The sequence below is a fragment of the Rhinatrema bivittatum genome, chromosome 6 (genome assembly GCF_901001135.1).
Source record: "Rhinatrema bivittatum chromosome 6, aRhiBiv1.1, whole genome shotgun sequence".
Lineage (NCBI taxonomy): Eukaryota > Metazoa > Chordata > Amphibia > Gymnophiona > Rhinatrematidae > Rhinatrema > Rhinatrema bivittatum.
Genome location: NC_042620.1, coordinates 260,097,149 through 260,124,301, shown reverse-complemented (window position 1 = coordinate 260,124,301; position 27,153 = coordinate 260,097,149). Strand labels below are relative to the sequence as shown.

At 47.3% G+C, this 27,153-nt stretch overlaps 1 protein-coding gene across 1 annotated transcript in view; it reads left to right on the top strand.

Moving 5' to 3' along the window:
* The window catches only part of SEZ6L2 (seizure related 6 homolog like 2), a 246,662-nt gene that overhangs the window by 97,137 nt on the left and 122,372 nt on the right, over window positions 1-27,153 (top strand). The window contains exon 11 of the mRNA XM_029606956.1: window positions 12,880-13,076. Within this exon, the coding sequence (XP_029462816.1) occupies window positions 12,880-13,076 (197 nt within the window). The remainder of the gene's footprint in view (window positions 1-12,879; window positions 13,077-27,153) is intronic.

Genomic DNA, 27,153 nt, shown 5'->3' with positions numbered 1-27,153 from the left:
TATCAAATATTGCAAGTTGCTGCAAGGGTAACCAAGCCCCAGCCATCTCTAGCTAAGCACAATGTGCATGAAACCCAATGCCACATATTTCCTGCATAAAAGCTTGACCACGATTTGTAACAATACCACAAAGGTGTATTATGCCCTAGTGCTGGGTCTCCCAACCCAACTTCTACTACTGTAAGGGTACTGTCAATTCGTACCCACTAGCTTGTGGCCATGTCTAGTCACCGCTAACCTTACAAGACGAAGGCAGGTCCATACCAAATGTTCTAGTACTGAGATGAGCATGCGCATAGCGCTCCTGTTTAGGAAAGTGATGGGATCCGAGACTCAGTGGTGTAGACAACAAAACCCTCAATGTGGGGTTGCAAGAGCTGCAGGAAACTGCTGTCACAGTCAGGAACACAAAATGCATGAATGGGAAGTCGGATATGCAATGGCACAACCACCATAGTTGGGTTGTATGAATTAAAAACTCCAAGGGGAATATGGTATTTCTGAATTACTTTCACCGAGTACATTCTTTGAGCATAGAAGAATGGTGCATGGCACTTAAGAGGCCAAAGCAAAACTTATGCAGCCCTGCCTGCACTATGGAGACCTTGAAGGAACAGACGAAGGCAAGGTCCTTGTCAGGGGCACAAATTCTGGAGACGAGCCTGTACAATCTATAGGAAAAGCCAAAATGGAAATCCCATACAGAATATGCAGTAAATCTGTCTACTCTGCAGTAGCAATGCCCACATCCTTGCTGTCGAGGTTGCAAGAGGCACCTAGAAAGCATCTGAATGCATAGGGAGCCCAGGGAAGACCGGAGACAGTATGATTGCTTTATATACATGGGCAAACTGCTGAAGAGTGGAGAAGCACCACCAGACACACCTACAGCCAAAAAACGTCCTGGCAGCAATCACTGGTCATTAGCTGAGGCCAATACCTTATAAGAATCAAGTGACTCTGGCCAATTATATGCACAAACTCTAACATGGAAGGAATGTAGGAGGACGCCACCGGCTACTCAATGAGTGCCATGCTATGTGTACTCACTCTGGACAAGGAGTGCGCTGTCATGGAAAGGACAAAATCAGGTCATCACCATCCTGATTATGAATCTGTAGCCAACACAAGAAAACTGAAGCACACGGTGGCAATACCCGATATATAGTGAGGAATCCTAGAGTTACTGTGATGCTTTGGTGGTGCCTCTAAAGCTTACTGACCTGCAGTAAATGAATATTGTGAGATACTTGTCAGTGAATGTGCCTGTAGGAAATATGGAGATATTATTAAATATGCATTAGCCAGCATAGCAGGAACAGCAAGAGGCTGTCAGGGAATACCTGTAATGATGTACTAACTATACCAATTTGACCAAGTAAACATTATTGGCAAAACCTGACCAGTTATTGCTTCACTGACCTCATTGTAGGAATATCTGTCTAATGTGGAGGCATAATATTATGCAGCAATCTTTTTCAGCCATAGGATATATGCTGTAGCATGTCAACTCACCTGGAACTGCAAAAACAGGAATAGTATTGGGCACCTGAAGACCAAATGCACCAAGTACAATACATCATTTTACAGATCAGAAGCTGACTGCAAAGTTTATGACATTGCAAATGTATAACTAGACCCGTGTGTGCCGTCTGAAGACCCAATGACACCTGCGCCACTGCCAGGGATGAATCGCATCAAGAGACTGTTGCCTGGATGCCACAAATAATCAGCTAGAGGGAAGAAAAAGATGCGACATAGAATGCTGATGTGCCACTGCTGCAGATGTGGCCCCTGGAATTTCTGGAACCAGAAGTCCAAAATTGATTGGTCATTAGCTGACAGAACTGAGACAATAAGCAAGAACTGTTGAAGGGAATAATTTGAGAAATAGTATTGCAGCGGAGTGGCATGTTTTTTGCAGTCCTATGAAGAAGAAAATTGGGATCAACACAGGAAACGAGGATCTACCAAAATGAGGCAAGCATCTCAATAACTGCATGAAAATATCAAAGCTGTATTAGACAACACAGAGGGAAGAGTAGCCTAGCATCGGCCGGTGACGCATCTACAGCATCACTATGTCGATTCCCGGTTCACTAAAGTGCAACCTACTGCCCAGCCACAATACCGAAAAAGTATAGCCAACCGGACCTGAAATTGCCCACCAGAATAATTACAGAAGGAAAGGTGCAATTGACAACCAGGTAGTGTAGAAATGTCAAGTCTGGCAGCCACTGGTTGTTGCTCCTGGGAGATAAAGCTGGCCTGGCAAGTAGAATTGCATTCAGTAACATGGAAACAACGGCTTATCAGGGCTATTGCTGGGGCTGTACAGATGAGCCGAGTGCCTATGTTTGAGCAAATCTCCACGTCTGTCTGTGACCCATCTGACAAGACAGAGAGTTGCTGACCTCCCCCGCTACCATACCGGCACGGCTCGCACAGGTAGAGCACGTCGGGGGCCAACAGATGCTTCAGAACCTCACAAAGACGAGAGTCTATAGCGAGTTTCCCCAATCACTCCCAGTGCCAGAGGCAAGTTGCCGCATGTAACTGCTGCCAGTATGTCAGAAGGATGTGCAGGACAAAAAACGAAGATGTCACCATGAAAGTAAAATGCGAATGCCTAGGGGCCATAGGATGATCTGATAAGGAAAGAGAGATGATGACACAGAAATGCTGTCAAGCGAGTGCTGGCGGTGGGGGTCTATGACACTACCCGGCCCAGATGTCCGGCAGTGATTGGTCATTAGCTGGGCGAACCGAGCCAACTATCAAAGGATTGTTCTAGAAACTGTAAGTTCTAACATGAGGCCTTTTGCTGCGTCGAGTAGGAGGTCCCATCTCTGTTGGCTGCCATGGGAAATGAAGAAAATTGCTTTCGTTGTCCTCTGCTGCCAGAAGACATTCCCTAATGGGCATGCCCGAGCAGTCCCAAATGCAAAAGGGGGCTCGGGGTATTTAAATACCGAGCCAGCAGATCATTTAACTCAAATCAAAGATAGGCAGACAAAATGACTCCAAACTGCCTATATTGTCTAATAATAAGCAGGCCGTGGATTCAATATAAAATAGGAAGAGAGATAAAAGAAAATAAAAATGCCTGCATGGCAATGCTAGGGGTCTGGAACTAAAACCAGGGAGTCTGAATGTACGGCACTATGAGGCCAAGGATCTTACTGGCTTCTGCTGTCACTATGCTGCTTCCCTTAATGGAAGGTATGGGAGGTAAGCTAAGCAAGCCCGGAGCAGCAGTTACCATCCTTAACAGAAGGCATGGGGTAATTTGCTCAGAGCAGCAGCTATTTCTCCTTAAGAGAAGGCACGGTTGCTACCTTTAAGAGGAGGTATGATCACCAGACCGAGCACTGGTGCCGGCAAAAAGATTTCGCCAAGCGGCCAGCTCTGGACTTGGCCTGTGTTACCCCACTTGTGCGCTGTTAACAGTTCCGATACCCAAAAATACAGCTGAAGGGAAATGTTGTGTTTCACGTGGCACTCACCTCTCAGCCAGCAAGAAGAGAATGCCAGGGTACCTGGCAGCGCACACCAATCCTTTTCACTAGAATGCCTCTGTTCATTTAAATGTGTTGTAATCTGCTTTGAGACCAAACTGGAAAAGGCAGAATATCACATGCTCGTAAATTAGGGTTGCCAACTGGCTCCAGATTTTCAGGACAAGTTGATCCAGTCCTGGTTTTACCCCATTGCCTGTAGGGAATTGTTCTGATTTCCTTATTTCATTCCCTAAGAAAAGCAAGACTATAAATGTCTGCATGCAGGGGAGTAAAACCAGGACTGGATCATTCAGTCCTGAAAATCTGGAGCCAGTTGGCAACCCTATTTTAAATAAATAAATAAATGCTACCATTAGATAATGCCCTGTAGCAGGGAGCCAACAGGGCGCTGCCTATAGCCCTTACTTTGCCATCCCGGCACAGAGTGGTGATGCCTAGGAATGAGCAGAGTGCTGGACCAACTGAGTGACGAGGGATGATATGCAGATACTGGGCTTGAATAATATCCACCACCCCAAAGGTAGTTGTACTGCATGTCTACTAGCCTGGGGTCCCATCACCTACCCAGTCTGACATCATCTGTGTCACCCGTTTCCACCCCAAGCCTCTCCAATCTGCATGCCTGCCCTCCCCAGTACCCGGGCACTGCATGCCCTTCCACAGCACCAGTGGCAGGCCTGCCATAAAGGTGAAAACCAAGCAATCCGCCCGCCCTGAAAGAAAGGTTGTCAGGCCCATGGGAAAAACAGCCAGCACTTGTGACCACCACCACCACCACAGGAATCTCCCATGGCTCCTTGGGAGTTGCACACTGACCACTCCTAAACGCCAAAGCAAGTTTATTTATTTACTTATTTTTAATATATATTGCACGCAGTTGCAGCCGAAGACTGGGAGCTATAGGCACCTGCAGACCCCAGAAACATTAAGGACTGCCTCCCCTCCAGGTGCCTCGGGGCTAAACTTCTGCAGCAACTGGGCCGCGCCCTGGAAGGCCATCAGCAGAAGAATCCGCAGCCATGCGCGCCCCCACCGTGGCTGTTAGCGTCTAGCCTGCCGACACTGCCAACTGCACTTCTTAGGAGCAGGGCCGGTGCAAGGGTCTGTAGCGCCCTAGGCAGACCAATGTAACACCACCCCATATCCCAAACCCATCCTGACTTGAATGTACCCCCTCACAGTGTTAGCTATGAGGAGTTATGGTCACCCTCTCTTTCTCTCTCATCTAGCGAGTGCTCCTCCATGATGGCTGTCGCCCCTTTGTTCACATTTTGAAAATGGCGCCCTCATGTGCCCCGACGGCGCCCTGCCCATTGACGCCACCCTAGGTGACCACCTTGTCCCGCCTAATGGTCGCGCCGGCCCTGCTTAGGAGGCTTCTGGGGCACTGCCATTTTTCTGCCTTGACCCCCCCCCCCCCCCACCGCTGCGAACGCCGGGCCCTGGACCAGAGCACACAGGCACTGATTAATTGGCACAATGAGAGGCAAGCCATCATGAGATCCATACGTTTTCCCAACGCCACTCAATTTTTTTTTTTTTTAAAATAATAAATAGTAGTCTGGCAGCTCATGGCAACCCATGTACCAATAGGCTCCATTTGCATGCCGTCACCGCCGCAAAGACAGCCTGAACACCACCTGGCAGGCTCCTCTCAGCATAACCAGATGGACCGGGAGCAGTCAGGAATGAGGCAGCACCCAACCATATCCCTAATTTGAAGGGGAAGCCAGAACCTGTGTCCGTCTAACCTCGCGTATCTGGCCGCAGGGTCCCTCACTCCATCCCCCGGTGGCCGTGCCCGCTGCACCCTCCAGGTGCCAGAAGACCAGCACCACAGGGCAGCTGAGGACCGCTCTGGCAGTTGGGGGCTGCGTGACTGCCACCCATGGGGAACTCCCGCCGCCCTCCTCATTGGAACATGGGTGCGGGGAGGGTGGCGGAAGCGCTGCTGTACAGGAGCCCGCCATGCTGGGGGGGAGGGTGCACACCAGCGCAAGGCAGCCGAGCACCCGGCATGCTAGCAAGCAGCCGGAAAAGGCCTCCAACCTGGACGGTGCACCCAGGCAGGCCGCAAGAGCTGAGCCACCCAGGGACTGAAAGGTGCACCGAAAGGTAGAGTTACCTGCTACCTGTGAAAAACTGCTGGAAGAAGAGGCCGGAGGGCGGGCCAGCCCGTCCTTAAATTGAGCTTGGCAGCCCACCCCCTCCCCCACCCAGGGCCGCCATCAGGAATTTTGAGGCCCCATACAGCCAAAATGTCTGGGCCACAAGCTTACCCTTTGCGCTCCGGGGACTCCGCGGCTCCTCGGCCTCCAGCTAGCAAGCAGACAGCGACGGCCCGCGCGCTTTGCCGGCGCATACTGTCTGACGCGGCGGTGACGTCACAGCCGCGTCAGACAGTGAACGCTGGCAGGACAGAGCGCACGGACGAGTCTCTGTCTGTGGTGCTCTGTAAATCAATGCTATGTGTGTCTAAAAGACACGCATAGCATTGATTCTCTCCCTTCTCTGGGGCCCGCACCCAGGGCCGGCTCCAGGTTTCAGTAGGCCCCTGGGCAACAGACTGTCGGAGAGAGCCTCAGTGGGCCTCTTTGCCATGAACTAATACATCCCCCAAGCGCACCTGCCGCCTGGCGGCTGCGGGCCCCCATATGTGGCAGTAGATCCTGGGGCCCCATACTGCAGGCCCAAGAATACTGTCCTGATGGCGGCCCTGCCCCCACCCCAGCCTCTGCTTCTCCCCTGTTTCAGAGGCATTGCTCTTCCATGGTTGTGGCCTCTCCCCTTCATCTGGGGAGGGGGGGTGGGGGGGGTCGGCTCCTGAAACATCAAATCGGTATTTTCAGAGAACCATGCCTCCAAAAACAAAATCCACATCATTTTCTATTGGAAACGGTTAGAAGCTGTTTGAACTCTTAGCGTGCTGACCAGTGCCGCATTTCACTTGCCCCCCTCCCCCCCCCAATACCTTACCAGTACTTTGCCACAGAGCAACACAGGCACAAAGAGACAGAGACAGGGGAAATAACTGAAACAACTGCACACCCCCGCTTACACTCCCACCCAATCACACACACACACACACACACACACACATCTGCGGTCATCCCCATCCCCTCCACCACGTCACGCACACATCCCCATCCCCTCCACACGTCACGCACACATCCCCATCCCCTCCACCATGTCACGCACACAACCCTTCCACACACATCCAACTCCCTCCCACAAACACCCACCCACACGTAACTTCACAACCACTTCTACTCTCTGCAAACCCAACCCACAGCCCCTCCTCAAATGCCTTCTACCCACACAACTCCCCCACACACATCCACCCCGCAGATGCAGCCTCCCCCCTCCCCCCACACACCCACACTACACAAAGCCCTACATCTCCCACATACGCATGCATGGCTAGACTTCCTAAATCGGTGCATCATGCTCCCTCTCTGGCCATATTCAAATTCAGTCTGAAATGTTTTGTTGCTAGTTTTAAATCCTAAGCATTTCTCTACAATGAATGCAGTTCCCATAGACTCTTAGTTGTCAGGTGTGTTTTGTCTTGCCTAAGCTGTAAGCTCCACGGAGCAGGGACTGTCTCTTACGTGGATGTGTGCAGCCCTGCATAGGTCTCGAGGTGCTCTAGAAATGATAGACGTTAGTAGTGGTACAAGCGCACCCCCATATCCCCAGACACCTACAGCCATCCCTCCTCCACAATCCTGCTCAATCCCTCCCACTTATACCCCCTCCCAGGCATAACTCCTCACAAATCCCACAGCACCCAAATCCAGGGCTGGTTTTCTGCCAGGTCACGCCAGGACGCGTACCTGGAACCATTTTGAGCTTGCTTCCTTTTTCCCCCCAGTGGGAAAATGTGAAACGTGGAGGCTGCTGCTGGCCCTGTCCCGGCACCTTTTCTTTTACTAGAGCATTGTCACTGGCCACATCCCGCACCCATTCCTCAAATCCGTGGCTGGCCAGCATTCCCAGCGCCACATCTCAGCAAGCTTCCCCCACAGACAGACTGTTGGAAAGGAAGAGGTGCTCGCTGTCCATCTGTGGGCACAATAACTCTCCAAGAAAGGGGCAGCGATGCAGGGGATTTGGCATGCAGGAGGAAAACGTGACCGTCTCGGGCAAGTTAAAAAATCAGACACATAAGATGAGTATTTTCAGAGAACCAAAGCCTCTAAAGAAAATCCCAATAGCTTCCTCTGAGATACTTTCAGAAGCTGTTCGGACTGTTAGCATACTGACCAGTGCACCATCCCAAATGCCCCACCTCACCCGACCAGCACAGGGCAAGAGGCACAGGGAAAATAACGGATGCAATTCTCAAAGGATGGCACAAAAAGGTTCTTCCAAAGTACACACACACACACACACAGCACCCCCTTGTACCCTCCTCTCATAGATACACCGACAAACACAGCCACACACCTTTCCCAGCTCCACCTACGCATACATCCCACACTACACACAACACTCACCCACCCACACACCTCTCATATGCACCCAGCACACAATTTCTACACCTCCCACACATGCTCCCAACGCATCCACATCATCCATATACCTACACCCCCGCACAGAGACAGGGAAAATAAAAGATGCAGCTTTTCAATTCATCTCCCGCCCCCCAACAAACATACACACACTTGTACTTATATACCCCCAAACACACACAGTTGCCCTTATCTGCCTAGCCACATCCACAAAATAAAACATACTCCACAATTCCCTTTAGACATGTTCCCCCAGAATTAAACCTACCTAAACATACACATTCATCCCCCAACACATACCTACTCCATCCCACATCTGCAGCCTCGCACAAACCCCAAAATACACCCTATACACATTAACTCCTATACTCAAATGGCCTCCTCCCACCCAAAAACACACACACCACACATTCATCCTGCAGATACCCCCACATACCCATCCACACTAAACTCAGCCCTGTACCCCCCCCCCCCACATACACATCCTCAAAACACACACCTCCACCTCTCACATCCACCCATCCACCCATCCATACATACATACATCCAACCCCACCACACACAATCCCATACCCCTGCACCCTTGATTCCTTCCAGACAACCTACCACCACCACAAACCTCCCCATAGTAGGGATGTGAATCGTGTCCTCGATCGTCTTAACGATCGATTTCGGCTGGGAGGGGGAGGGAATCGTATTGTTGCCGTTTGGGGGGGGTAAAATATCGTGAAAAATCGTGAAAAATCGTTAAAAAATCGAAAAATCGAAAAACCGGCACATTAAAACCCCCTAAAAACCCACCCCCGACCCTTTAAATTAAATCCCCCACCCTCCCGAACCCCCCCCAAATAACTTAAATAACCTGCGGGTCCAGCGGCGGTCCGGAACGGCAGCGGTCCGGAACGGGCTCCTGCTCCTGCATCTTGTCGTCTTCGGCCGGCGCCATTTTCCAAAATGGCGCCGAAAATGGCGGCGGCCATAGACGAAAAAGATTGGACGGCAGGAGGTCCTTCCGGACCCCCGCTGGACTTTTGGCAAGTCTCGTGGGGGTCAGGAGGCCCCCCACAAGCTGGCCAAAAGGTCCTGGAGGTCCGGCGGGGGTCAGGGAGCGATTTCCCGCCGCGAATCGTTTTCGTACGGAAAATGGCGCCGGCCATACGCGTATGGCCGGCGCCATTTTCCGTACGGAAAATGGCGCCGGCAGGAGATCGACTGCAGGAGGTCGTTCAGCGAGGGTTCCGGCGCCTCGCTGAACGACCTCCTGCAGTCGATCTCCTGCCGGCGCCATTTTCCGTACGGAAAATGGCGCCGGCCATACGCGTATGGCCGGCGCCATTTTCCGTACGAAAATGATTCGCGGCGGGAAATCGCTCCCTGACCCCCGCTGGACCTCCAGGAACTTTTGGCCAGCTTGTGGGGGGCCTCCTGACCCCCACGAGACTTGCCAAAAGTCCAGCGGGGGTCCGGAAGGACCTCCTGCCGTCCAATCTTTTTCGTCTATGGCCGCCGCCATTTTCGGCGCCATTTTGGAAAATGGCGCCGGCCGAAGACGACAAGATGCAGGAGCAGGAGCCCGTTCCGGACCGCTGCCGTTCCGGACCGCCGCTGGACCCGCAGGTTATTTAAGTTATTTGGGGGGGGGTTCGGGAGGGTGGGGGATTTAATTTAAAGGGTCGGGGGTGGGTTTTAGGGGGTTTTAGTGTGCCGGCTCACGATTCTAACGATTTATAACGATAAATCGTTAGAATCTGTATTGTATTGTGTTCCATAACGGTTTAAGACGATATTAAAATTATCGGACGATAATTTTAATCGTCCTAAAACGATTCACATCCCTACCCCATAGCAACACCCCACATCCATACATACCCCGTCTACAAATCTACATTGCAAAGCACTGCCTAAACCATGCTTCTCAATGCTTTCCCTGAATACAGCCTGATGATTCTTCCTTCTCCAAGGAATAAGCAAGGCAATTTCCCTACACAAACAATGAGCTCCTTCTCACCCCTGCAATTCTCTTCTGAGACTTCCTCTTCACACGTACTCCAGGGGAAATTCCTGCTACCTCTCTCCTAGGTGCAAAACATTGTCCACAGCAGAACCGCGCTCCCCAAAGCCTTGGCCACGCCAAATTGTTATTCCCTCTTCTCTTCAGTTTCAAAGACTTGAGAGACTCCCAGAAGAGCATGAAGTCTGAGATAGGTTTTCCTGCTTAAAAGTCCCTCATGGCTGCTGCAAGCACTGCCCCCTCCTTCAGCCCCAGCTACTCTGAATCCTGGTCTCCTTCAGGAGAGAGCCAGAAGGAAAAGAGAACAGAAATGTCTTCTATTCACGCTCCTAAACCTAAGACATCCTTCAATGGAGAATGTATGAACACTGCTTCACCTCTCTCTGACATCAATGCAAGGTTGAGCAATAACTAGGACCCCTGCCCCATAGGAGCTGTACATGCTGCTGCTGCTGCTTTAGTATTCCAGCCTTGGCTGACCCTGAGGAATAAGGCCAGGCTCAAGAATCAAACCTAGGGCTCCTGGGTGGCAGCACACAACACGGCCACTAGACCAATGGGCTGGCCCCTAGCACCCATTATGTATCACTTGCATGTGTGATTAGAAGAATTAGGAAAAGCTTCAAGGTAGAAACATTTATTTGCTTATTTATTTAAAATATTTCTATACTGCTTGCCCGACCATAAGTGGTTGCCCAAAGCAGTGTATAAAGTAACTTAAGTTAAAAATCAACAATATAAATAAACCAAAAACAGATAAACAAACAATTCTGAGTGAAATTAAAAGCCAATGGATCAAAATCCATTGCCCGTTGGGTGAATAAAGTCATGTTTATAACTTTTTTTCTGAAAGTCAGGCAACTGAATTCTGCCCTGGTGTCTACAGGAAGTTTATTCCAAAGTTACAGAGCAGCAGCGGAAAACAATCTAAAGAGCAACTCAGCTTTTCTCACATCCTTACAAGTTGGGATCACGAGTAAAGAGGACTGGGAGGAAGGCAGCATTGTAACAGGGACAGTTTGTCTTTTAAATAAGTAGATGCAGTTCCCATCGGCACTCTCTGTACAAGGGAGAGAATTTTAAACTGAACTCTTGGTAGCCAATGCATATGATGCAGCAGTGGTCGAGCAGACACCCTCCGAAGGTACCCCCAAATCAATCTTGTTGCAACGTTCTGTAGCACCTGAAGCCTGCACATTAGACTCAACGTGAGGCCAACGAGCAATTGCAGTAGTCCAGGTGCAACAGCACGTATGCCTGAACTTCAGCCCTGAAGGAGCACAGGCCTAAGTGGGCAAAGACGATACACTTGCTGAAGCTTGAAACACACGACCCGTATTAAGGGGCCGATGCAATAACTATGAACAGAAAGTGCGCGCTGAATAGTCAGCGCCCGCTTTGTTAATGCACTCCCAGGTGCTCCCCATGGGGGCGCCATGCAATATTTAAATTGGGGGGTCATGTAGGCGAAGAGGCACTAGGGAGGCTTGCATGCCTCTAGTGCCTCCTTGTTAATGAGAACCCAATTGGTGTCGGTGTCCGCTGTCCGCTGGTTAGGAAAACCGACACCGAGTTTATTGGCATCAGTTTCCCTAAACGCCGCACAGCTGCACAGCCAGAGAGTTCAGGAAACGGACGCTTGTCAGTTGAGCATCCGCTTCCTGCACCCGACTCCCGGCGTTTTTTTTAAGCTTTTTTTTTTAAGTTTTAGTTTTGTTTTTCCTCCTACTCAATATCGCAAATATATCGCAATATTGCATCGGGAGCGAATACCTAATAGCCTCATTCACATGCATTTGCATGTGATGAGCACCATTACATTCACTCCATATTGGACGCACATTGTAGAGGCGCTAATCCCCTTATTGCATAAGGGGATTGGTTAGCGCCTATACAACCCGTGACCAACTGCGGGTTAAACAGTGTGCTCAGCTGAGCACATTGTATTGCATTGGCCCCTTTGTGTGAGACCTGATCTTCCAGTGACAAGGAAGAATCTAGCCTCACCCTCAAGGGCTTAATCTGCTCCACAGGAACCACTTTGTCTACCAAAACTGCAAAAACAACCGGAACAGGGACAGGCTGCCCACCCCCCACAATGAAGAGCTCTGCCTTGAGCCTACATACTCTGAAATAGCCAGTTAGAAACACTCTGCATAGCTTGTTGTAGGCCAAACGATGCCACTGAACTATCCTTGCCCAGCAGACATATATGCATGCTGCCCCTCGCAGCGAATCGGGTCTCTCAAGGGCTGCATGAATATATTGAACAATAGTGGGGAAGGTGAGGAACCATGAGGAGCCTCACAATACCGCTGGCAATGGATCAGAAAACGTAAGTTTTTAGCAGAAAAACTGACATCCTCTGATCTGTTTAGAATGACGCCAACTGCCTAGGGACCTGTCCTGCAAACTTTAAATCCTGAGAGTGTTCTAGAAGAATGGCATGATCAAGCAGATCGAATGCCGCCAACATGTCCAAGAGTATCAAAAGGGCATTCTCGCCCTTGCGCGCTAAATGGGGGTAGATCATTCTGCAACGATAACAACACCAGTTCAGTGGTATGTCCAGCATGAAAGCCTGCCTGACAAACATTCAGGCTTATTATTCTCATCAAGGCATGAGGCGAGCTCAGAACCTATTGTTATTATGTTGTGCGGTTTAGCAGAATCTGTAACCAGTGGCCTCTCCCATTACAAATATCTCAGGTTATATATGATAAAATCCATGCAGGACTGCAACTTGGGATGGTGGAAATTTGACCTGGGGGTCTTCAGGTCTGTGGTCCTTTTTACCGGCTTGTCTTGGGGTCCTTTTCCATATGTGCTGCAGATTGAACATCCGTAAGAGCGACATCCTGACGGTCTTTGACGGCGATGACCTCACGGCGCGCATCCTGGGCCAGTACATGGGTGTCCACCAGCGCTTCAAGATCTTCTCTTCTGCCAATGATGTCACTGTCCAGTTTCAGTCTGACCCTAATGACCCGCTTTTTGGACTAAGTCAGGGCTTTATTGTCCACTTTAAAGGTAGAGTGGCAAGAAGGGATAGTGGGGCTGGGGAAAGGGGGACCTTACCTTGGGCCCATCGCCTCCTCCTTTCTTTAAACTATTTTTCCTTTTCTTCTCTTTCTACATTTTCCTGCCGCCTTTCTCTTCATCTTCCTTCTCTCTTTCCACTTTCCTTATACCTATTTTTCTTTCAGAACAAGCAGATTCAGTGGGAGTCACACCCCTGGGTCGAGTGACTGCATCACATGTCGTTAGAGAGTCATGCATTAGAGCTATGGAGAAAAACGAGTTTTACACATGCGTGTTTGCATTCCCAGGCATGGCCTGACCAGCTAGGAGCTGGGCTTTCTGCACCCTGCCTGAGGACTGTCTCGCCGGACCTCTGTCTGAAGAGCCCCTTCTTCAGGCCTTTTCTTTTTTTTTAACTAATCTCTTCCAATATTAACATCAGGAGGATCCCTCTCGAACGTCAGGCAAGATTTACCAAAACCAGATTGGCAAGGTGTATTCCACGACGTGCCCAACATTTCCAAGGATTTTCTTTACACTGAATGCAAAGTTCCAAAAAGTGTGTGACGTGGGGACGCTGCGAGGGAGAGTGAGGGGCGCTGCTTTTTTTTTGTGTGCGTGCAAGAGAAACAGGTCAGTTTTGTGTGCATAGGTGTGTATGCCATAGAGAGGCAAGAGATGGTGTGGGGGATCTATTTTGTGACAGGGAGGCTTTGCAAACGTGTGTTTTTGTCCGCGTGTGTGAAACTGGAGCTTTGTGTGTTTGCATTTGAGAGACAGTTTGAATTTGTTTGCACGTGTGCATGTCGATGACAGAATGCTGCCGTTTGTGTAGATATGTTTGTACATGTGAAATAGAGGATGTCTGTGTGTGTGTGTAGGTGGCTGTGTGTGACAGAAAGGGAGCACACTTGTGTGTGTGTGTGTGTGTGTGTGAGTGTGTGAAAGAGAAGGTGGCAGTGTGTGTTTGAGAAACCAAAGATACATGTGTGTGTGTGGGTGTGTGTGTGTGTGTGTGCATGTCTTTGCCAATTTCTATCTGAGGCCCTTTGCTCAACTTATACGTGTAACTTTCCGTTGCTGGTCAATTTGCACGTGTAAGTTCCAAGGTATAAGAAAATCCCTGCTTATTTATTTATTTAGCCGCATTTATAAATCGCTTTCCAGATTAAAAATTGTCTAAAAGTGATATAGAAAAACCCACATAAAATTCAATCACAAAACAACCACAAAATACAAATTCATAAAATAGACTTGGATGGCTGCAACCAGTTACTGAGCAATTTTCCTCCTCACCTATCCTAAACCTGAGACACGAACCACGCTTCCAAGCCCTTATGTGGACTCAGAGGAAGGAATGGATGCTGGGCGTCTCTTTTTACCGTGCTGTAAAGGTTACATGTGTCGAGTGGAAAAGGATATAGATGGAAAGTTTCAACATAAGGCATTCTCTGTCATTTCTTGTAGAGAATGCCTAAAAGCTAAAAATAAAACAAGGCATAAAAAGTTTTTGTCAAGTATCATAGCACAATCAAAGGAAAAGAAAAACAAGGAGCCAAGTATGAAAATTTATATCACAGGACACAAAGGTTCTCCATAAAAGAAAAAAAGGATAATCTGCAAAAAATATAATTATGAAAAAAATAAAATAAAAAAATCCACTGGCTAAATATCACCTAGCCCAGCAAAAAATGTAGATAGATCCTGAGGTAGTTTCACCAATAGAAAATCTCTGAACCATCTTTTTATAAAGTAAAGAAAGTAGTTGGTCACAACCCTCCCCCCCCCCCCAAAAATGAAAACAAACAAAGTCTTTACACATAATTTTACATTAGCAAGAATAATTTAGTGAGAATTCAGAGCCAATAGGCAGAGCACCCTGTTTCATAGTCAGAAATCTTTTTCTTCTGGCTAGCTGGGTCAGTTCTAGAAGATTGATGGTGGCCAGATACTGACCTGCAAGTCCAGAAAGCCTTAGGATGACTGTTGCCCTGTTCTGGTAGCTGTTTTGATTACAAAGGTCACCCATGCTGTAGTTACACAATGTTGGGTTCCATATTAGGTGCTACTACCCAAGAAAGAGATCTAGGCATCATAGTGGATACCACATTGAAATTGTCGGTTCAGTGTGCTGCGGCAGTCAAAAATGCAAAGAGAATGGTGGGAATTATTAGAAAGGGAATAGTGAATAAAACGGAAAATGTCATAATGCCTCTGTATTGCTCCATGGTGAGACTGCACCTTGAATACTGTGTACAATTTTGGTCGTCTCATCTCATGAGACACATCTAGAAACCAAGTGTTGGAAGAGAATCTTAATATCCAATCTCTGTCCAGCTCCAAAAGAAAGGTGATAGCAAGGTAGTGTTCCCTGCCACTGACAGATCAGACACTTCTAATTCTTGAGTGAAAATAATACTTGCGCTGAATTTTTTTTCAGTTTCTGATTGTTGGGAAGGCGTCATCTGCCTCAGCAAGAGGTGAATCTCCCTAGAGATTTGAAGACACGACTCTAACAAGTATTTTTTAAAGGCCTCTAAAGGAGAAATATTTTTAACTGTAGGGAAGTTTGCTGTTCTTAGATTTGTATATTTCACAGAACTTTCCAAGTTTCATAATTTTTTTTCCTAATCACAGTGGGTCAGGGCTTTCCAAGCCTGGCCTGGGAACCCCATAGCCAGTCAGGTTTTTGGGATATCTACAAGGAATATACATGAGATAAATTTGCATATACTGAGTCTCCATAGCATGCAAATTTATCTCATGCATATTCATTGTGGACATCCTGGAAACCCAGCTGGCTGTGGGGTCACCAGGTCAGGTTTGGGAAGCCCTTCAATAGGTCTTTACTAACAGCAGCACTAACAGATTTCACCAACTATCAGGCCGATATAGTATAGTGCGCTCCGGTGGAGCGCACTGTTAACCCGCGAAAACGTGCGTCCAACCCCCCCGAACCTAATAGCGCCCGAAAACGCACGTCCAACCCCCCTGAACCTAATAGCGCCCACAACATGCAAATGCATGTTGATGGCCCTATTAGCTATTCCCGTGCGATTCAGTAAGTAAAATGTGCAGCCAAGCCGCACATTTTACTTTAAGAAATTAGCGCCTACCCAAAGTGCCGGGGAAGTGCACATAAAAGCAGTAAAAACTGCTTTTCTGTGCACCCTCTGACTTAATATCATGGTGATATTAAGTCGGATGTCCCGAAAGTTAAAAAAAGTAAAAAAAAAATTTAAAAAAAATTTTGAAATAGGCCCGCAGCTTGTGGGTTGAAAACTGGATGCCCAATTTTGTCGGCGTCCAGTTTCCGAACCCGTGCTGTCAGCGGGCTCGAGAACCGACGCCGGCAAAATTGAGCGTCGGCTGTCAAACCCTCTGACAGCCGTCCCTCCTGTGTGAAAAGAGGCACTAGGGACGCACTAGTGTCCCTAGCGCCTCTTTTTACCGTCGGCCCTAATTTAAATAAATTAAATTACTGTATCGCGCGCACAGGAGTGCGGGCGCTCGCCCGCTCTCCCGTGATTTTTACTGTATCGGCCCGTATGTTAGATCTTCATCTTCTTTCTGAACATTAGTCACTATTAAAGCCTGAGATCTGGAGTTTTAGATCAGTAACTGATTTCTGCAAGAATTCAATTTAAGAGTAGATACTTGTTTACTTTCCCTGATAGCCTGTCAGACTGACCCCAGAGTAATCTTATCTAGATCTTGAACAGAGTCCTCAAATGCTTACTGTTGTGATATTTTCACTTATTGAATTTTTTTTTTCTTGTAGCAGGCCTGGACTAACACAGAGGCCTACAAGGCCTATGCAAAGTACAGCAAAATGTGGGGGTTGGTATATTTCCTGCCCCATATCCCACCTTCTCCCACCACCTCTTGCAATCTTGAACATCTTTAAGAGTTCATTAGGAATGTTTACATGAGTTGCTAAGGAATCTTGTCATGCTTTTATCAGTTCATTTTAGCAGTGTTTCTGTATACTGAACTCTTTTATTGTGAATGGCCTTTATGTGAGCCACTTACGGATTTAAGTGGGTTATAAAATTAAAAAAAAACTTAAACTAACATAAACTGTAAACCTTGCAGGCCACCAGTCCTGTCCCAAACCTCTGAAACCATTCCTCCTGCTGCCACTACTTTCCCACTTGTGCTTACCGGCATAGGTGCCAGCTCTATGGGTGCAGTGGGTGCTTGGTCATCTCCAATATTGAGAAAATTCCTTTACTGTGTCCAAAGAAAGGTGATCAGTTTTGAGTTTAGCACCCCCCAAGCGTGTTTAAATGTTAGCTCCCATGCTTACAGGTCCTGACCCCCATAAGTGTTCAAGTGGAGGGGAGATCTGGAGCAGAATTCTGGGTTTAGAGTTTCAAGGGGAGGGGGCAGCGTGGCACTAGTACTGAGAATCCTCCTGCTTTCATTGCTTGAATGTTTTGAAGACCTCAAGATGCTTCAATATCATGAGGAAGTGGAAGAGTATTAAGCCTTAAGCAGAGGCAAGTAGTACTTTGGGTATACTGGCAATCAAACTGATTGACAGGTGAGATAACAATGACATCAGCCAATCAGTGTTCACTTCTGGTCATACTCTAATTTCCGGTATTTTAGAGGCAATTTTGAATCTCTGTAGGCATGAGTACAAGACCCTTAAGCCCTGTGGGCTTTCCTTTTGAAAACATGGGGTCAGCATGAACTGCAGACTCTACGGCAGGTGCAAAGTATGAGCAGTGAAGTACATGAGGGGATTTAAAATGAAATGTTCAAATGCATTTTATCTCCCCTGCCTTAACCCACTCCTGGGCCCATCCCTTTCGGCTGCGGTTAGAAGTGTGCACGCCGTTAAACAGAGTGCGTAGTATCAGTCACTGAATGAAGGGAAGTTTTCAGTCCAGGAAATTTACCCGGGTAACTCCTTTGTTATCTGGGCAAATTCCATTGAAAATTGTGCTCTTTGTTGTTCTTCCAGACGGCCTTTGAATTCATGCAGCTAGTTTTAGTGCAGCCCCCCGTTTTGACCCAGGAATCTTTCTGCCAGGAGCTTAGGCAGGATGACTGTTGTGGAATTTGTGGTTTTTACATGAAGGGCATCAAGCACTTCAGTCCCAGTAGCTTTATCAAGTAATTCCCTTCCAATGCCGCGGCTCTCAGCTTGGGTGCCAAACGCATTTGTGCTGATACCAGTTTGGGCCTCTGCACTAGGGCTGACTGTGCTAAGGACCGTATCAGTTCAGTTAACATGAGAAGTTGCACCTTTGACCTTCTTTAGGCCTTGATCCTTGCTAAGTACACCATAAATGCAATATTAGGTCTCATTACAGAATTCCTTGCTCCTAGGTTGCTGCTCTCCTTGTTCCAGATCTTCTATGCTGTCCTTGTAAGCGTGCTCTTTCTTCCTTGTGCTGCTAGACAGCCAGATGACTATTGATCCAGCTTTACATCATCAGAGGGACTTGGTTCATAACTTCCAAAACATTTATTAGAACAATGAATAAACATAATCCTCATTGCAATAGAATGGAGTGAAAAGTAACTGAGCAGATTCTCATGGATTTGTCACAGCTGAATAGGGTTTCTTTGGGGTCCCCAAACTATTGCCCATGTGCCGCATCTGGCAGTTCTTTCTGACCCATCAAACAATTTCCTACTTGTGGCTGAATTGACCCGTGCAGCAAAGTTTACACTTTTCTTTTTTAACCGCACGTGTGAGGGGAAAGAAGCAGGAAGTGCCCGGCAGGATTCCCAGCCCTGGCAGCAGAAGAGAAAGTCTTATACAGTGGAGGTAGCCGGAGGTGCTGGTGGAGTCCCCAATCCTCACCAGCCGAAGAAACGTTTTGCACAGCAGCAGAATCAGAAGGAAGGGCTGGTAAGGTCCCCAATCTTCGCCAACAACAGAGAAGCCACAGGCATGGTGAGAAGGTCAGGTATGAGCGAGGGGAGCATGAGGGGAAGGAGAAGGAGGGAAGCGGTGTGAGGGAAAAGGAGTGTGAGTGAGAGGAGAAAGAGAAGGGAGAAGAAAGCAAGAGTGTAGGGAGGTGGGGGTATGTGTGTGATAATTAAATAATTTGGTCTAATTACTTACTTTTTGTGTATTGTATTGATATAATTGGATCTACTCACATTTTGGCAAAGTTATTGTGATTTGGGTTTACAAACTCATTGCTGCCATTTGCCCCCCACGCACCAGCAGCACTATCATCCCAGAGGACAGAAGCAAATGCTGAAGAAGGGTGCAGGCAAGGGGTAGGATTTCCAGGGGTGGAACAGAGTTGGCAACTTCTAGAAATATATTTTATATGCAAATTTGTTTATTTAATTTAGTTCTAGAAATATTTTTATATGCAAAATTTGTTTATTGAATTTAGTTCTAAAAATATTTTTTTATATGCAAAATTTGTTTATTGAATTTAGTTCTAGAAATATTTTTACTGGCATTCCTCTGAGGCAACTTGCTGCCTGCTACCCCTTTCTGCAGCATTTCAAATCGCAGAAAGCGCCAGACAGCAAGAGTGACCCTGCCGCCTTCCCCCACTCATCAAACTCGAAGGCACCCCTCCCCCCCTAGCCCCCTTGGTGATTTGCAACGTCACAAGGAGTCCTTTTCCTTGAAAAGTCTGGGAACGCCTGCTTTAGTGGAAGGTAGCTGGTAAGAAGCAATGCTTTTCCTCAGGGTTTTGCGACAGAGACAAAGAGATGATGCCGCTGTCTCAGCTGAGAGCCTTTTTCAAACGAAGGAAGGAGTCTCTCCAAGGGAACAAACTGTCCCAGGATGTCTTGGATGAAAGGGGCCAATTGGGAAGGGTGAAACACTAAGGAAATGCAAAGCAGGCAGTGAGCCCTCAGGAAGACCAAGGCAATCAATCACACTGCAGCCCCAATGACCCATTGAGCAGAAATGATACGTCCTGCAGAGAAATGAATGTAAACAGTACAACCACAGGACCCAGGGTGGCAGTGCAGCAAGGAAAACACACAAGGCAGACTGTGAATACAGAACATCCTCAAAATAAGGAAAAAGAATTGGAGGTGTTGGAGGGATTCAAATTCAGCAGCTCTGAGTCAGAAAGCCCTGGCAAAGACCCCTCCCTGGACCTCCTGTCAGTAAACTACAGGAAATCACTTTTTATCTGAGGATATTTCCTCCCCCCATCTTTTGTACAGAAGATGGTTAAGGATACTCCTTTTGATTTGGAGGTTTCAGGAGAGCCGAAAGCATGTCTTCTTGACCACCTGAAGTCCTGCATGTCACCAAAAGGATTTGGTGGCAGTGTTTGTTCTTTCTCTTCTGGTGAGGCAACAGCCATGCCCACTGCTTTTGGTTAATGAGGTGAACTGAAGTACAGTGACCAGGATTTCACCTCTAGTTTCTCCCACACCAGACAGAATCAGCTTTCAAAAAGGCCAAGGAACCTATGGTTCATATGCCATGATCCAGAGAGACTTGACCTGACTGGGACATGGTTTTACCAGAACAGCGTGCTCTGCTGTTACATAGTAGTAGACTGGCATGTCTACATGACCAATTCCTTACACATCCTGTGGAGTAAGGTGCAGACTTTTGCTCAAAGTTAAGTGTAACCCCTTTCCGTTGGGGTCATCTTCAGTGGCTGCAGGGCTGGTGAGTGACTCTTCTGCAGCCCTGGAACTGACAAAATACCACCAACCAATCAGGGACCAGAAAACTCTGGGAGGCCCAAGGGAGGCTCGCAAACAAAATCGGGGTCCACACCACTGTCGTGTAGTTCCAAAGCAAACAAAATTTGTTGCAAAGTCCAAAATAAATTTCAAAATCACAGCAAGAAGCTCAGCATACAGTCCAATCCCAAAGAAAAAAGGAGAAGAAAAATTACAGTCACTTACAATCTCCAGTCAGTTCAAGATCCCAAAAGCAGTATTCACTTCTGTTTCCCCAGCTCTCTTTCTCTTTCTGTTAACCCAAGGTTGTCAGGTTAGAAACTTGCAGAACACCTATGTCTTCAACTTCTCTTCACGTGTTTCCCCAGCAAGGATAGAGACTCTCCCTCTTTGAGAGTTCAGGTCCTTCTGGTGGCCTTTCCGTGATCTGGCAGGAACCCTTCCTTCACTCGTCCAGCAAACCTTTACATGCACAATTTCAACCTCATTTCTTGGAGGCTGCAAACTGCAACTCCTCTCTGCTTCTCTGAATTCAATTCTCCGTTCTGCACCCTAATGGAATCCTTGGTTAGGAATCCCCTGACACTTCTTTACCTCTTCTCCAAACTCCAAATCACCACTCCCTTTGTGTCTCATGGAAAGCGCTATTTGTATTCCAGATAAACCCATCCCTTAAAGGAAAAAGCATCTCCCTCCAGAGCAGTGCTTACACAAGGTTCATTGAACTTCTCTTGACCCTCCATTGGCGGAAGGATCCTACCTCGAGAAAAATTCTTTTAGTGAAACCAAAGAGGGTCACATTCACCCCTCAGAAAATGGAAAAAAAAATGGGATGAACCATTTTTTTCCACACATATCATAATGGATTACAGAAAAACTTGCGTTATATACAGTCACATCTAGAGATCACCCAACTTTCCATCTAAGGATGCTGCCCATTGAATGGTACCTTCTCAATGACTTCTGTGACCTGCACAGAATTGTACCCCCCTAGGAGTAGAAAGGTTAGGTTAAATACTGCCAGCTTCCGAAAAAGTGGTTAACATTTACATCAAACAGCTACACCCTCATTGATATTCACTTTTAGTCAAGGAAACCATCCAACGATCTTGTATAATCAGATCATCAATAACTCAGTTAACATGCAAATTGTTCTTCTAGTCATGCTGGGGACTAGGAAATAATCATTTCTCTTGGCAGGATGCCAGCATGTTGAGCATTATCGTGGAGTGAGAAATTACAACCCTTGGATGTCAGCGTTGTAGAGAGAATCACCATCACACACTACAGATCTGAAATGGAGAACTCAAACTCCACTGCAAGCCCTAGAAAGAAAACATATTAACAAAAGCTGCTCTCATCTATTTCAGAACATTCCATAAAAGAAAACATTAAAGCAATTTCTCAAAAGCAGCAGAGTAGAGAAAGACAAGAGAAGGAAAAAAAGTTTGGAACAATATTTATATTTTTTTCCCTTTGTTTCTAGATTTTTCATAGTTTTGTAATTTTATGTTTCTTTAAATGTTCCTTTTCCAAAATATATCACTCAGAATTCTTACTACCCATCAATCAACCAATCAAGAGCAATAGAAAGACTAGGGGGCACTCCATGCAGTTAGCATGGGGCACATTTAAAACTAATCGGAGAAAGTTCTTTTTCACTCAACGCACAATTAAACTCTGGAATTTGTTGCCAGAGGATGTGGTTAGGGCAGTTAGTATAGCTGTGTTTAAAAAAGGATTGGATAAGTCCATTACCTTCTATTAATTAAGTTGACATATAATAACCACCGCTATTATTAGCAACGGTAACATGGAATAGACTTAGTTTTGGGTACTTGCCAGGTTCTTATGGCCTGGATTGGCCACTGTTGGAAACAGGATGCTGGGCTTGATGGACCCTTGGTCTGACCCAGTATGGCATATTCTTATGTTCTTATGAATTGCAACATAGTATTAAAGTTCTTAATTCAACTTCAGATCTTCCCTGAGAACTTCTGGTCTTCTTGCACTCTTCACTCAAGCAGGTCATCATCTTCAGGGATTTCTCCCCTTAACTAACAATCCAGCTGGGCAAACCAAGAACTGCTCTCTCAGTGAACCTGCAACTGAGCACAAATGCACAACACAAGACAAATCTTTTTTGTTTTTTTCTGTAGCTGTACTTGCAACAGGCAAGGAATTCAACTAACTTTGTTGAAACAGTTGCAGAGGATTAAAAGCTGTACCAGACTGGATCCGGTCTGTTTACTGTAACTCCCTCTGGGAGAATCCTAGAGATAGAGTACATCTCAACATGGCCTTCCAATTCAGTGATCTCCATCCCATGCTTCTTGATGCAGTGGCTGACCTTGCACTGTCTGTACTGTTACTTGATGGTGTCCTGCATCATGGGGTGATCACCTGACTGCCCTTGGTAAGCAACATCCTTCTTCAGTTGGTAATAGATCTTGTCCTGGATCCACTCACCCCGCTTGATCTTTTCTATAGTCATGATGGTGAGTGGGACATAGGAGTAGGACTACTCCCGATTTTCAATCACCACTTCAGATTCACTGCTCCTTTCACAACTAGTTTGTTCATTTCTTCCATGCTGGACAGCCTGGCACTATCCAAAGCTCCTTTCATAGTGCCACAGTAATCGGCATGGAAGTTAAGTCCAAGTCAGTTTCATCTCCCCAACCGCTTCTTCCTCTAGGGCTGTCCAAGAAAACTCCTTTGCATAGTGTTGCTGGCTCCAAAAGACTGATCAGGCTCTGGGCTAACAAGGGAAATGCCTGATGTAGATGCATTTTTAATCAGCGTTCTCAATGCAGGATTCACATAGTCCTGCATGGTCTCTAATTTTTGTGGACCAGGCCAGGGATCCTTCTGAAGGGCCCACCAGCAGCTGCTATTCCTCAACGTGATGTCCAAAGCACAAGTGCTTTGGGCCTTCCAAGCTTCCACCCTTTCAGCCCAGGTAGGCACTAGTGCATCAACTCCAGGTCCCGGTATTACTCCCAATGCTTCCACATGTAATCTCATTAAGGCCTGGTCTTGGCCCTGGCCCCGGAACTGGGTCACTCTTTTCACAGTTCCCCACCACTTCCTGTAGGCTCCGGTCTTCTCCCTCGGGCACCCGGCCCCTCGTACAGGAAACCACTCTATCTGGCTTTCTTCATAGTTGCCTCGACCACCATGTCTGACAGGGCGCTGACCATTCTGCCCCCCCTGGGATGACAGCAAGGCTTTCAGCGGTTCAGGTCACCCCCTTCCCCAGTACTCACCCTACTGCACTGGGCGGCTCTTCTCTTTCCACTGTCTCATTAGTCCTAGACAGGGACAGGGACTCTTCTTTTTTACTGGACCCAGCTCTGCTGGTTCCTTCTGGTGCTGCACCAGCACATCCTGGCAGCACAGCTTGCAAACCAGCCACAGCTCCAATTGCTGATGGTGATGCCAGCCCCATATGAGTTTTTGGCTCCTGGCAGTGCATGCACAGTAGCTCGATGGGCCTGAGGTCTTGCGCCCGGCGGCATCCTGGACACTCAGCTCGAACTACGGTTGCTCCTGCTTCAATCGAAAGCCACACTTGCGCTCTCATACGGTATGTCATATTGGCAGTAGGCTGTTGACCCTGGTCGACTGCCAACCAATTCACTTCCACTTGGTTTTGGGTGTCCCACTTTGTCTCTCTTCTGAGCTCCACACTCACACCCAGGTAAGATGGTGCTGACATCTGGGCACCTCCTTCTCATGCCTGTGTTCTGACTGGCCCTTCTGAATTGCGAGGGCTGATGTTGGCTCCTACTCACGTTCCTCCTCTGAGGGGATGCATGCGCCAACTCCACGTGATGCTCTCACTGTAGCGCCCCTGCGGGAATGGTGGCCATCTTGGAATTTCACAGAAAAAAATCCAAAACTTTTCAAAACAGTCCCAAAAATAGAAAAACGTAACGATTTGGGGGAAAATATTTGACAACAGACATGGACCAAAATTACTCATTCCCCCTTTGGTCCCTTTTTGGGCACCAATTTTGTAACCCCCTTTCCATTGGGGTCAGCTTTGGCGACTGCAGGGGTGGTGAGTGCCCCTTCTACAGCCTCGGAACTAACATAAACCACCAGCGTTCAACCAGTCGGGAACAAGAAAAATCTGAGAGTCCCATGAGGAGACTCACACAGAAAAATAGGGTCCATAACTACCCTCGTGCAGTTCGAAAGCAAACAAAGCTTATTGCAGAGTCCAAAATAATCAAACTTCAAAAATCATGGCAAAAATCTCAACATTCATTGCATCCCAAAGGAAAAAAGAGAAAAAGAAGAACAAGAAACAGTCACGATCTCCAATCAGTTCAAGGTCCCAGAGGCAGTACTGACTTCTGTTTTCCCAGCTCTTTCCCGGTCTCTTTCTGTTAACCCAGGGTCGCTCACAGAACATCACTGTCTTCAATCTCTATTCACTGTGGGTTTCCTAGCAAGGATAGAGCCTCTCCCTCTGTGAGAGTTCAGGTCCTGTGATCCTGGCAGGGACCCTTCCTTGGCACTACCAGCAAACCTTTACATGCACAGTTCCAACTTCACTTCTTAAAGGCTGCAAGCTGCAACTCCACTTTACTTCTCTGAATGGAATCGTTCGTTAGACATCCCCTGACACTTCTCCACCTCTCCTCCAAACTCCAAATCACCACTCCATTTGTGCCTAGGTGAAAGCACTATTTATATTTCAGCTAAACCTGTAAAACACCTCCCCTCCCCCAGAGCAGTGCTTACAGAAGGTTCATTAAACTCCTCTTGAATTTCCTTTGGAGAAAAGATTCTATTCCTAGAAAAACTATTTTAGTGAACCCAAGGCAGGGTCACATTAGCAAGAAGAATTTCACTCCTTTATGGCCAAAGCAGAGGAGTGTGAGATGCATTTCATAAATTCAGATCCTATGATACATCTGAAACTGCAAAGAGAGCATCTAAGATAACTACTGACCAGCATAGGAGAACTGCGTGCCTGCAAAGCTGAGGCCTCAGACAAGATAGACAGGACAGATCTGATTATGAGAGATGAAAGGAAGTGAACATCTTTGGGGACAAGGCTGAGGAGACCTTGGATGCTATCGGGGATAATAATATCAGATTGCAGATGCTTTCTGCAACCTCTGGTCCATCTTCCGCCTTTCAGAAGCCGCAGGGAAGTTATCTCAGGAAATAATGTTTTCTAACAAGAAACATTTACATGGATCCGCCCAACCAAAACAGCAGAGAAGTAAGCCTCACTAGTGTAAGTAAAAGGACTCTAAGCCATTCTCTACTGCCCAGTCAGAGCTGGTCAGGCCTTTTTTTTTTTGACGCATTGGTTTGCTCCTGCTCCTTTGGGTTTTCCTTCACAACTAGCCAAAATTGTCTCTGTTTTCTATGCCCCTTCTAATTCACTTAGCCAAGTCTTTGCAGTTGACAGTCCTCAGCCAAGGGCCATGTACTAGTGATTCTTCTGGCACCCTGCAATTAGGGGGTCTAAATGTGGCCGTTAGTTGTCACCGTTGTGCAATGACTGGAGCCGGGTTTCTGACCGAGCCCAGCAGAGGCAGTCAGTCCCCCTCCTGCTGAGATTCCAGAGAACCTTTACCTGCAAGAGGGAAGCAAAGATTCTTCTCAAATCACCGGCCCCTTAGAACCTCAGGCAGCTGCCCTCTAACGTTTGTGAGAGACAGTCACAGCGCTGGCTTACACTTTCAGCGCCGCCGTCAGAGCAACACTGCGGGAACCCCGGATCACAGTTTCCTGCGATCCCAGCACTTGCAAACAGACTCCAGGTTCCGGCAGCTGCAGAGTGGCTGGGAGGGTTATGGATGGTGTGGGAAGGAACGGGGTGGGGGTTGGAGGCCTTAGTTTTACTTCCTTTTACTGGGGAGGGAGCTGGGGGCGGGGGGCCCGGTGCTGAGAATCTCGCTTTCATTTTTACCTTTTTTTTTTTTTTATCGGAGGGGTCAAGGTGGTAGACAACTTGTGAGTTATCCGGCTAAATGGCTTTGCATATTGACTCTAAAAAGATTACTTTTATTTTTTAATTAACTGTATTGCCCATGTTTATGATCAACAGAAGCAATATATAAAAAGTGTCAATGTATGTAGTTTCAACTCAACTGGTGAAAGCCCCCTTTGAATCTCGCGGTGCCTGTAAACTCAAGATTTGACCTGGAAAATGAAATACTTTTGGTAGTGGTTATTTCAAACGGTCCTGTACATCAATAGGTCAGTGCAAATACCCAGTGCCCTGCCCCAAATTCTTCACAAATTTTCCCCAAAGTATATTGAGCAAAAAGTTACAGACACCACAAAATAAATAAAAAATATAAAAGAACCTTAGAAAAGTCAGAACTACAAATCCAGATCAACACTTTCATAAAGAAAATCTATAGCCAGACCTCTACAGGACACTGAACAAAGCGAAAGTCATTTAAATGCAATTTTT